The 13,068-nt window shown below is 42.5% G+C and overlaps 1 protein-coding gene across 11 annotated transcripts in view; it reads left to right on the top strand.

Moving 5' to 3' along the window:
- Positions 1-11,948, top strand: part of DCP1B (decapping mRNA 1B) — a 55,296-nt gene extending 43,348 nt beyond the window's left edge. For 6 of the 11 annotated variants that reach the window (XM_081059057.1, XM_081059067.1, XM_081059059.1 and 3 more), the window contains 4 exons: positions 3,659-3,787; positions 5,359-6,207; positions 8,341-8,589; positions 10,869-11,948. In XM_081059057.1, the coding sequence (XP_080915183.1) occupies positions 3,659-3,787; positions 5,359-6,207; positions 8,341-8,589; positions 10,869-10,949 (1,308 nt within the window). In that variant the 3' untranslated portion in view covers positions 10,950-11,948. Of the gene's footprint in view, positions 1-3,658; positions 3,788-5,358; positions 6,208-8,340; positions 8,590-10,318 lie in introns of all 11 variants that reach the window. The other 5 variants (XM_081059061.1, XM_081059066.1, XM_081059060.1 and 2 more) reach the window with 4 other exon arrangements.
- Positions 11,949-13,068: the final 1,120 nt, after the last annotated feature.

The following is a 13,068-nucleotide window of genomic DNA, read 5'->3' as shown; positions in this document are numbered from 1 at the left end:
ACACACACACACACACACACACACACACACACACACACACACACACACCGTCACTCATCATGGCTTTGGAGACTTCACTTTATACTATACCTGAAACTTGGAATGGTTACAGGACTCTACATGTCCTGTAAGGCCCAGTTACAATGACGCCTTCTACATGGAATTTTTCTGGGTCACTTCATTCAAGTTAATTCTTTCCAGTGAACTCACCAGTCTATTACTATTTAGAACTTATTTTGTTCTTCCTTATTCATTACGTTTAAGTCACCTTTGTTGAGGTCAAAACAAGGTTTTGTTTTTCATGTGCTCCCACAGATTGATTCTTATAATGCTGACGTGAAGTCCACATATTTAATCAGTGTATAGACTATACTTTTCTATAAAATCCAACACATGTTATGCATAACAGTTATTGCTCCAGCTGTGAGATAAAGAACAGGAGACATTGTTCCTGCTGCCATTAACAGCACGGTGATGTGAGGTAACTTTCCAGAAGTACCTGCGTGATCATTTTATTCCCCTGGTCTAAATCCTCCTCAGTTTCTCATTGCCTGGTATGTGAACCTGTGGACTCTTCAAGCCTTCCATAGCATGGCCTCAGACTGTTCTTCTAATCCCATTACTTTCTACTCCCACTGCCCCCTACAAATACTTGAAACTCCTCCCAAACAGAATAACTATCTTACTTCCAAAGTGCCTTTGTGCCTTTTCCCGTGATATCCCCTACCATCTTTACCTGTCAAATATGATCAGTTTCAAGGCCCATTTCAAATGTTCTTTGTCCATCTTGTCATTTTGGACCTCCACACCCAGATGTGTGCGCTCCCCCTTTAATGTCCATTGCGTCCGTATATTAGCCGTATGTCTGTGTTGTCTCCTCTGTCACACACCATCAGAGGTTTCAGAAATGTGGAGATCAGGAGCAAGTTGGTTCTGAGATACAGAAAAGGGGAGAAATGGAAAGAGGGTAAAAGAGAAAACAAGATTTTTCTGTTGTGAGGAAATTTTCCATTATTGGAAGTGGTCAAGAAGAGACTGAATGATTACATATTGGGAATAGTGTACATAGAAGAATTTCACTTCTCTGCATAAGTATTAAACTAAATGATTCCTGACATCCTCTCCAGCTCTAAAATTCTGAAATTCATGAAAATCCCGAAAAGTAAGAGGAGGAAACCTTTTGTGCATGAGGTATATGATGTTGGTAAAGTGATACCAGGTACAACCGTTTATGTGAAGTTAAAATCATCTGAAAACCTTCCTTGGGTCAATATTTTATGCTTCCTCCTCTAAGAAACAACTTTCTATGAATTTGCTGTAAAGTAGCAATGACGTCAGTTTGAGATCATCTCCTTTACCTCCTTCCTTCTAGTTGAGATGCAAATGAACACTAAAATAACCAAAGCTCAGTAAGAAAAAGAACTAGGCCAGACAGCATCTATAAGTTGCATAGATGGTTCTGAGTATTCAGGAATGGACTGTCTTGTGTTCTGTGGTTTTAGTCAAGAATTAATAGTTCTCTTCTGGATATAGCTGTGACTTATTTATGAAATTAAAGAAATTATTAACTGTCATTGAATTTTTTCAATTAACATCAAAAAAAAGTGTAAAAAATAAAATAAAAGACCACCCATAATCCTATAACCCAAAGATGTCTACTTTTAACACTTTTAGTATATTTTCTTTCGGACTTTTCTCTTGGCATAGGTAGGTATGTGTGTTTGTGTGTGATAAAATAGGATTATGTGACATAGTTTTTGAGGCTTTAGAAAAGTGCCTCAGGTTCTCTATAAAGCATCCATTATACACTTTTTCCAAAACTGGTTTTTTTCCAAGTATTTTAAAGTTATTTGGGTCAGGAGAAGAATAGAAACTTAAACAACTGGAAAATGAGCTACATACTATTGAGGTGGATGATGTTTAATTCTGAGCAATTTGATAGAGAGTGATTTTTATACAAAAGCAAGGCTTCATACATACATAGAGAATTATAGTGACATAGAAAACAGCTTCTGGCAATTTTACTTAGAAAAGTCTTATCTGGGGATTATGCACAGCAAGAGACAGAGAGCCTCTTGGCCTGTATGGATATGTGCACAGTGAAGGTGGGAAAAATCTGGTTTTCTTTGCTTGAAATTCAAGGTCCCTGAACAGACAGAATAAAGAAGTACAGGGGGCAGCCGGTTAGCTCAGTTGGTTAGAGCGTGGTACTCTTAACAAGGTTGCTAGTTCGATCCCCACATGGGCCACTGTGAGCTGCACCCTCCACAACTAGATTGAAACAACTACTTGACTTGGAGCTGATGGGTCCTGGAAAACCACACTTAAATAAATAAAAGTTATACAAAAAAAAAAAGAATGAAGAAGTACAGAAAGGGTCATTCAGAAAATATAAGCCACTTTTTTTTTAAATAGCAAGCAGAAGTTAACGGCTTTTCATGCTAAAATTTTGTAAGTGACTGTATCTTAGGTTGGATTCTTATCTTGTGTTGGTTAGCCATATCTTGGAAAGCCAGGCCAGCTGGTCCATGCAGCCATACCACTAACTACCATCACTCACCTAAGAAGAATTAGAAATAACATTTCATGACTCATAAAGTGATTCCACATCCCATTTAATACTAGTGCCAAATCCAAAGTATTGACAGACTTCTTGGAAGAAAATAATTAGTCCTTTGTACAGTTCATTTTACAAACCTAAGTGAACACAGTGGTAATTGACCCTGGACCTCTATATCCTTGAATTAGCAAATGCAGCCCAGTAACTGTAAAACACACTAGGAACCTTGGTTTCTGAGAGACAAGACTGTTAATAGCTCATTCCAGGTCAGGACAGTGTGACGTGCTTTCTGGCCCGAGGCCCTGGCTGTGGAGTCTGTAGTACAGAAGGTAGCATGTTTATGTCGGTGTTTTAATAAAGTTAGACACCGATGTCATTGCCGAGCTCCCTTTGTCATGGATCCTGCTATGTTAGCAATTGTATGGTTGGTTAGATTAACATAGGATAATGATTCAGTATTTGAACTGATGAGGCATGTCTCTTCTCCCTTTCTCTCTGAATTTCTAATTTGTAGTGTGTGGCTCAGAACACTCAGATTTGAATTATTCTGTTTATCCAAAAAGTCATTATTAAATAAAGATGAGGTTAGTCATTTTTAAATCATTGGTTTGAGTCAGCTTTACTTTTTGGTTTGTAGACCAAAAAGGATTAGTTACTTTGATGATGCAACTCTCCAGTTTTAAATCAACTGATAATGGGTGAATAAACCCTACTGCAATCCAGACATAGTGTTTAAGGAATAGCTTTGTCCTTGTTTATCATTGAACAGCAGTAGACTCTATGTTTTTAAACTGTTCCTTCTTAAGCATATCAATGGCCTTTCAAGTATCCAGGTATCTCTGAGCCTCTAGGTATACGGACTGATGAAGTGTCGGTAATATTTTAGGGCACTGAATTGTGCAACTAAGAAAATTAAATTTGAATTTGATTTATACTCAAATGTAGCTCAATTAGAGGAGGTTAAAGGATTTTCCCTTGTACATGAAACTATCAAAAAATAGCTACCGATTAGATAATATAAAGAGCAAGAAGGTATGTTCTGTTTAAAAGATTAAAGCTTCTTTTACACTAAAAATGAGGTTCTTTTTTCCATTTCAGTGTAAAACTTGTTCTGAGCCAAAACAGATAACCAGTTCATCTGCCATCTACAACAATCCCAATCTCATCAAACCAATTCCAGTGAAGCCCAGTGAAAACCAGCAACAGAACATACCTCAGCCCAGCCAGGTACACTGTTCTGTGTTTTGTTTTGTTTTCAATTACAGTTGACGTCCAATATTATGTAAATTTCGAGGTCTGACAAGTTCACGAACTCATTCTAGAAAAAGTGCTACATACCAGTGTAGCATAGTGGTTAGACATCAGGATTCTTAAAGAACTTGTACCCAGAGTGTAGTCAAGGGAGGGCTTGGTGCTGTTCGAGGATGCCTAAGGTAAATCCAAAAGAGAGATTACAAATTAGAGATTTTTTTCATTATTAATAATTTACTCTTCCTCAAAAGGGGGTTAACATTTTTACTTTTGGAATTTACCACATTCTATGACAATCTCTTATGGACTTGAACTCCTTAGTGGATAATGTATTTTTAGATAAACAATAAACTGTCAGACTTTGTTACTGTCAGGAATATTACCCATCAGGCCATCTTCTGCTGCGGCTGGTGGTTGGTTTGCCAAGGCTGCTGAGAGAATGACAGCCAGTTTACCATTTCTGAGCACCTCCTTTGGAGCAGATGGCAGCACTGTATACACAGAATGGGATTCCTGTCCTAGGGAGTGGTACAAAATTCCCCTTTAGACCTGATGTCATTGGATTTGCATCTAAAATATAAATATGACAGCAGTTTTTGTGTGAGTATAAATATATGTATTTCAGAATAGTAAAGCATTTACTAAATTACCAATCTGGAAGTCCCATTATTGATTGTAAATATTGTGGCTATTTCCATTTCTTATGGTTGTTCCTCATTAAAGTTTTTTTAAAAGGAATTGGTTTAAATCAATTTTGAAAATGAACATGGAGCTAAAAGACATAAAGACTGACTAATGTGTTGTATTGAATGTCTTTTAAAAAATGTCTTTTCTAATTATCTATTTTCTTTCTTTTATTGTTTGCTTTTCATGAAAATTTTTTATTTTACTAGCAAAACCACAATGAACCTCCTGTTTTCTTAGCCCAGCAATACAGAAAGCAACAGAAAGAGATAGAAATGACATAGAATAGGAAGGAAACAGCTTTGTAACTGGCCAGGCCAACGTAGATTTTATGTATTTGACAATCTTTTTATAGATACTAGTATATAGTTGGAAAGATCAAGTTAGATTAAATTACTTTCCTGTCCTAAATATCTATAATTGTGTGAAAAGCTACCAGGAATTCTGAAATCCTCATATTCCTGTGTATTCACAGCATCTTCTTACACTTTGAAAGGTTAGATGAAATTCCTGTTGAAGAGATTGTTTAGCTCTTAGTGTATATAATTTTGTAGCACAGTGGTCCCCAGTCTGTGAAACACAGGCCCATTAAGGATCATGCGCCTATTTCATCAATCAATAGACACTAAGATATAACAGCTCTCTTGGGAATGGGAGGGGAGGATGCTGTGAAAATTTTGGCATTAAAAAGATCTCAAATTTGTGTAGTTTTGTTATATTACAATTAAGTTTTTTTATCCTCTCTAATTGATCCTTTGTAAATAGAAGAAATCATCTATTAGGAAAGTTATGTTTCATGCCCTCCTCCCCCAAATTACCAAATTGTATGTAGACCCATTTGGGGACATTTTTATGTTTTCCAGACCTTAGACCCTGAACCCCAACACTTGTCCTTGACTGCGCTCTTTGGGAAGCATGACAAAGCTGGATGTCAGGAACCTGGGGGGCCTGCACAGATCCTCCACCAGCACCACCAGTCACAGCAGCAAGACAAGCTTCCAGCGAGGCAGGGGGTTGTGCGTTCCCTGTCCTATGAGGAGCCCAAAAGACACTCGCCCCCCATTGAGAAGCAGCTCTGCCCAGCCATTCAGAAACTCCTGGTCCGGAGTGCAGACCTCCACCCATTGTCAGAGCTTCCTGAAAACCGGCCCTGTGAAAATGGCAGTACCCATTCTGCTGGGGAAGTTTTTACTGGACCTGACCAACCAGTGTCTCCCCAGACCACTGGCACTTCTCATCGTGTGCACAGTGCTTCCAGAACTCAGAACCTGTTAGAAAAGCTTCACAGTGCCCCAAGAGCAGTGAAGAAGTATGACCCCAGTGCACCAGCCCCTGTCTGCTCAGCTGCCCCAGGCCTCGGCTCAGCTATGATTGCTGCCACCCCTGCCACTCGGCCACAACTGGTACACTTCAATGGCTGCCTTCCGCCTCAAGCTCTAGGATGTCAGGCTCATGGAAGAGAACAGCCTGCATGCCCAAGACAAATGCTCCCCGTCCCTGGCAATCAGGCTAGCGCTTCTGGAGTCATCTCCCCTCACGAGTTACTGAAAAAGCTTCAGATTGTGCAGCAGGAGCAGCAGCTGCACGCTTCTCACCGACCCGCCTTGGCAGCCAAGTTTCCTGTGGTGACTCAGAGCTGTAGACCAGGGAACCCCTTGGAGTCCTGGATTGACAAGACATCCAGCACAGAAAGGCAGGCCCCTCTCTTCCAGGTAAATATCTACTGAGGGAGGGGGGCGGGGTTATTACTAGAACGCAGTGACATCTACAATTGGCTTCTGTGCTCTGGGGACCTTTCTGTTTAGAACAGGGTGCCAGAGCCACTTCTGTGCATCTGATTATCACCTTAACTTCTTCCCTGGACAGAGAATCTTTTCTTTGCTAAGCAATCTGGGAGCTTCCCTTCTTTCAGAGATGCTTTATTTGTAGAGTTACGTCTTCGCAATATTACGAAGTCTGAAGCCATGGACATGGACATGGGGAAAAAACATAGACATGGGGAAAACTACCCTAATCTCTGACCATGCAAACTTGTGGTCTTCTTTGAAATCATTCTGGGATAGCAAACATCTGACCTCTTGTGATTTGAGTCCACAGTGAATTGTTTATCCCTTTACTCCGTTTCTAAGCAACCCTCCCTGCCAGCCGTTGTGCCGCACGTGGTACACGGTGATGAGGGCACAGACATACTGCTCTGCAGAGCCCACAGCCCTGGGGCGTTTGAAGTCAACAGGAAAACCAGTTAAAGCCTGAAAGGTGCAGCCTGCTGTCATTCGTGACACAGTATAGCTTAGTGAAGGTCGGGAGAGGGAAAAGTATGCATTCACCATACCTACCCACAGACACTAACTTCCAGACAGGGGAGGAAATGGTCTCTCCTTCAAGGAAGACAGCGCTCTGTGTTCATCCTAACTTAGAACAGTGAGGAAACCACAAGCTAGCCCGTCGCCTGGGGGTGACATCTGGAGATCGGACTTTTCTTCCCCACTTCAATTGGTTACAAATTCACTGAAAATGCATTGGGTTTAAAAATTAGGAAGTTCTCCCTATTTATTACATATGTCATCTTTGGTGGTTTGAAATGTTTGGGTAAGTAGCCTGAAATGTTTTCTCAAAAATCTTTCACTTTTTTGGAAAACAAAGATCGTGAGCACGTAGCATAAGTTTGTGTCTGACGCCTGAGTGAGAGTGCTCCTGTTTCTTATTTGTTAAATCTCAAATCCGGGCACCTACTGCTATAGAAACAGTGTTTGTCACTCTCCCTCATCCTCATTTCAATGTCCCCTTTTTTACATCTGATTTTTTTCTCTTTGGTGATTTAGGTTGGACACTGGGAAAATTGGGATTGATGGGTTGACATAAATGTCCACACACAAATTTCTTTTTCTTCCCAGTGCTCACGGTGGAGCCCAGTAATAAGTACACACTGTCAGCCCACACTGCTCTTCTTAACAGTGCTGCCCACCCCCCAACCCCCCTGCAGGAGCAGAAAGGGACAGTTAAGGAAGCAAAGCTACCAAGGGAGAGATTAGAAAGTCACAGCAGCTGCTAGATGCCTGCCTTGTGCCCCCTCCTCAAGTTCTTGGGAGGTGGATAAGTAACATTCCTTTTGCTCACCTGAGTTAGAAACAGATGAGAGAAAACTGTAGGAGGCAGGCAGATAAGGATCACAAGTTCACTGCATAACTAGGAAAGACATTGGAAAGCTTGGTTTTAAGTCTAGTCACTGAGTGAGGTGACAGACTGGCCCAGGCAGATGAGTCACCTGCAGTGCTGGGCACGACCAGCCCCCAGGGGCTGCCCCTGCAAGCTGAGCATGGGAAAGCAGAAAGCTACGCTCTCTGCAAACAGGCATATCCTATCTGGAAAGGGCCCGCCAGGGGTGGACCCGAGAATCACGCCTCACCTCCCTCCTGGTGAGAAGTGAGTAAGGAGGCTGCTTTCACGGCTGTTCCTCCGCGGAGAAATCAGGCGTGGAGATGTGTGTGCCTCCAACTCAGTTAGGCCCAAGGAAAAGGCCAGCAGTCCTAAATGCACGTTGCCACGTGATGATAGTAAAGCAGAAAAATAAAACATGACTTCAGAGGCCAAGCTTTATATGCAATGGGAACAATAGTCGCCAAGCAGCCTGTCAGAGCCGCTTTGGAACAAGGGAAGTAAGTGTGTGGAGCGCTGAGCAGGAACCACCTCTCCTTTGAGCTTTTCCCATCTGGAAGTTGTCAACAATTAAGATTTAAACTCACCTGTGTCGCCTCTTGCAGGGGAGCGGCCTCTATCTCTGTACCTGTTGTTTTAATGAGTTGCTACTTACTTCTGCCCTCTGTGTACATATTTGCTGTGAGCAGGTCCTCTCCCCTCAGCCCATTGCTCCGACGGTGGCTCCTTCTCGGCTCATGTCCCCCATGGTGTTCTCACACCCCACCGGTACCCCAGCGACGCAAAGGGACGGCGGGCTCCTGTCCCTGGGAAGCTGGGATCCAGCTGCGGCCTCCACCGGCCTCCTGCTGCCTCTGCCGAGCCCAGAGCCCTCCATACGCACCAGCAGCCCACTTACCAAGCTGCAGCTCCAGGAAGCACTGCTGTCCCTCATTCAGGTAGGAGAGGCCGTCGTCTGTCTTCTTCTTCCTTTGCCAATCCTGCTGCCCTGATGGGTGCCACTCTGAGTGAATAAGACGCAGCCAGTGCCTACTCAGTACTCCCCAATAATAAGAGGGTGAAGAGACAACTCACCCTGAACCACAGTGGCTCTGCACTTAGCTGGATGACACGCAGGATACGAACTGCGGCTCCTCAAGGGTTTTATAATCTAGGGAGCCGCCTGAGTCCTCCACGCTGTCACTTGTCAGAAAAGAAGGAAGCATACAGCTTAGAATTAGGCAGCCCCTGAGAGGATTCTAGGTGCCATGGGGCGCCCAAGGGCCAGCTGGAGCAAGCGGCAGCGCTTAGGGGACGGTCCGAGTTGACCGTATAGCAAGGAGCAGGCTAGCAGACAGGCCAGTAATGGCTGTGACCGCTAAGAGCGGGTCTTACAAACAATTTTGAAGGCTGCTGATAACAGGAGAGAGTGACGGGACTTCTTTACTAGCCACATGTCTTCCTTGTCTCTATGAAATAATAACAACAACAATAACAGCTACCACTTCCATAGAGCTCTGTGCTGGGCGCTGTTTTATATGCCTTACTGATATTCATTCATTTAATCCCTGTGCAACAACCTCGTTGTTTTTCCTGTTTTAGAGACAAGGAAAGGAGGCCAAGTGACTGGCCCGAGGTCACACAGCTCGTTAAGGGCAGAGTTGGATCCGGCTGGCAGGCCTCAAAGGGCTCCTCCCGCAATGCAGCGGGTGCAGGGTGGGGGTGGGGAGCAGGGCTGTGGCCTGGAGTCGGCCTTGGGTAGGTGGGCGGTCAGCTCTCCGCCTAGCAAAGCACATCCAAAAATAAACTGGCCTTGAAAAGGGGAATGCTCCTCTCCAGACAGAGTTCAGACACCTCAGTTAATGTATTTAGGTGTATTTATGATAGACTGCCTTTAAGAAAATTTTTGTGGTACTTTGCTTAAGCTTCAGATGGCTTTTAGGAAGTAGACTAGCACTTTTGCAGTTGTCTCATACTACTTAAAAAGAAGATGGTCTCTATTAGTAAAAACATTTTTAAAGAGAACGTCTTTTAGAATGAAAGGAATGGGGCCTTAGAAATCAGCATCGGAGTATGAAAGCAGAATAATCTGCTAAAGACAGCCAACAACTGATTGTGCCTTACTCACTCACAAATATCAGCTTATGAGTGTTTGCCATTTGTGATAAGTTCATAAGGACTTAGATGGGATGTCTGTGAGCAATACAGGAAAAGAGACCTTTACATTTGAATTTTAAAGTTCATTCCATTTAAATCACATTGTTCCAGAGGTCTCTGTGCAGGAGCCAGGACTCTGAAGACCTAGCACAGTCCCTGTGTGTTCCTAGTTAGAAGGTATATTTATGTTCCCTCCACTCTCTGCATACTTTTCATTTTCCCCATGTTTTAGACATATTTTCCTGATCAACTGTTAGAAGACACACTCAGTCTGTTTGTAACCTTTGCCTGTTGGTGGGACACAGTCTTATGCACAGGGACTTTGTGGCAACTTTGTAAGAAAAACAGGGATAAGTAGTTCTCCTTGTTGCATGAGAATAATGCTAACTGTGGGGTGGGGGGGTGCCAAGAGAGGATGATGGGAATATGAAATGTGGGTGAGTTACTAAAGCTTTAAAGGATTTGGGTGGGAGGGAGAATTCTCCAGAATTAAAAACAAAACCACTGATTAGACCCGTGACTCTCCCGCAGCCCTTAGCAGGCAGAAGAGCCCAGAGACTGCCAGTCTCACTACTGTCCACTTGGCACGGCCAAAGCTTTCCATAACTAATGGGAGAGTTGTACTGGTTTTGATCAGATACCAATGAAACATATTGCAAGTAAAATCCTAACTAACGCCAAAAACAAAATATACACTTTAGAGGACCTTTAAGAGCCACTAGCAATTCCTAACCAAACTTTGAGAACCGCTGACATGGATCACCTCCTCCCGATCCAGCCTTTGGGGACCTCTGTGTTTTCACCAACAGACCTGGGCTTTTCACGAGTGACCCTCGTTCCATACGCCACGTGGTTGCCCATCTGCGCTGCATGCAACACACTGGTTTTCAGTTGAAAGCCAGCAGCGAACTCTGTCCGGCCTCACCTTCAACCCCACCTAACATTCACATACGCAGTTCAGAACTACCGGCTGTTAGAGCATCTTAGGATCAAAGTGCCAGCTCAGCCGAGCGTGGAAGGAAGCCTTTTGTTTCTGCCAAACAAATCACATGCCCACGGGTCTTTTGATTTTCTTTTCCAGAATGATGACAACTTCTTAAATATAATCTATGAAGCTTATCTCTTCAGCATGACACAATCAGCCATGAAAAAGACTACGTGAAAGCAAAGCATTTTCAAATGATTTTCAAGGTCCTCCAGCTCAAGGTTCTTTCATGTTAAGTGGTGTTACCCTGAATGTTTCTGCCTTTTTTTTTAAGTATGTATAATATGAAGTAAAATGTTTCAGCCTTTCTTTCAGTCAAGGTGTTTTATTTTGTGTGTTTTTTTATCACATCCTTTAGTATACCTGGTACTAAGAATTGAGTGGGTAGAAAGTCCTTTGCTCATATTACACAGTAAATGCCACGCTTAAATTATTTTTTTCTTACATGTATGGGGCCATTTCTAGAAGATTTAGCTTCTCCATAGGGATGGCTGTTCTGGAAACTTGTTTTCTTTTCTAATACCTCTGGTTGTTCTGTGAACACAGAACGTGTATCTCGCGTTGCCGAGCTCCTTGTGCTACAGTGCATGCTGACCACCAGGTGGCAGTGTCCCCTCACTGGCGAACCTGCACGGCCCTTACCCAGCCTTTGGAAGTAATGCTGGTTTTCACGGCTTTCGGACAAAGTAAACCTTTCATTCGCAAAAGTCCAATTTGCATGTTTTCCCTGGGCCTCTGAAGGGAAATTATTTCTAAAGGTATTTATAGCTGATTTCTAGAGGATAGCTGTTGTAGGAGCCCACAAGGGCCTAGATTTCCAGTAACACTTCATTTATCCTTGCTCATGTTGTTTCTTTTGGACTCAACCAGCAGAATATGTCTGTCTGCCTGTGCTTCCAAATGAACGTTTTATCATCTTTAGCAAAACGTGCTGAGAGGAAGGTCACAGAATTTTAAAGCCTTTTCTTAGTCTCTGAGGATAGATAGTGGATTGTTCAGGACATGATACGGATTCTTCAAGCTTGGAGCAGATTGATTTTTGTGTTCACAAAGATGAAGAGCTTAATCTTGGAAGGAGTCAGAAGAGCCCTTGCCAAGTTGTTAAGGCCCAAAAGAGTGGGCCTGGGGATTAGTCCCTGCTGAGTATTAGTAATAAATAAAGCTTTGCATTTCTACAGCCCTTTTTATTCCTGGATCATAAAAATATCTCTACATGACTACGCAGAAGACAGGTTTTATTCTCATTTTATAGGTCATAAAAGGAGGCATGGGAAAAGTAGGTTTCCTCACAGCTTCTGAGGCCAAGACTTGGGCTTTCAGCTTCAGACCTTAATTCAGGCACGCCATCAAGCAAAGGGTTTATGGGAAGGCCACCTCCCCACTTCCCACAGGAGTGCACTTTGTCTTCTGAGGAGGAGAGTTGGGCGGGAAGGCCGTGGCTCTTACTGAACCTTTGTTTTGTGCCATACTCAGGCTGAGGGGCCTACTGGCATCCTCCTACATTTAGGAAGGGACTTTTGTTTCTTTGATATCTTCGACAACATCTAACACAGTGAAAAACCCACATGACTTTCTAACAGAATACTTGGAATTATATAATTGCTTATATATTTCATTGTACTTATAAGGAGAATGAGTCGAAGAGAGGGACACACATGGATCTATTATCCCAAAATCAATTACTGTGCTCACTTCAGCAACACATATACTAAAATTGGAACAAAATCAACAATATACTTCACTGCTGGCCAACCTTTTTTTTTAAAAAAAAAATCTCTTTGATCTTAATTACATGTTTAGAGTTGCTTCTCTTTGCTAGGGAGAAATTAATTCCATTTTAAATGTTTCTAATATATTTGGGGTAGCAAATCGGTAATCTCATGAAATATTTCTTTTTTTACCTCAGCATTAAATCAAATGAAATAGAAAAAAATATCAAGAGTAGCACCTAATGTGAAAAGGTGCACATGAAATGACAGAGGAAGGAACCCAAGCCCAGCATGATCAGACCTACACTGCCAGCTTCACTCAGGCCTTTTTAGGTCACCACCACAGTGATCTGTTTGAAAATAATAAGTTCCCCATCCTTTACTGGAATGATCCACTTTAAAAGTGATGGCCCAATTCATTTCGACCAAAGACTAAGTCACCCTCTTAAGGGGTACTTGGTGATGGAGTATTTATTCTCCTATATGGCAAAGTAGGTGAGAGCTTCTTTGTACAAAGAATTTCTCTAGAGAGTCCGAGAATAGATTAAAAGGCACCCAAAATTAGATTTCATATATAAATTAACTTT

The sequence above is a fragment of the Rhinolophus hipposideros genome (genome assembly GCF_964194185.1).
Source record: "Rhinolophus hipposideros genome assembly, chromosome: 9".
NCBI lineage: Eukaryota > Metazoa > Chordata > Mammalia > Chiroptera > Rhinolophidae > Rhinolophus > Rhinolophus hipposideros.
This window is presented reverse-complemented; position numbering and strand designations above follow the sequence as displayed.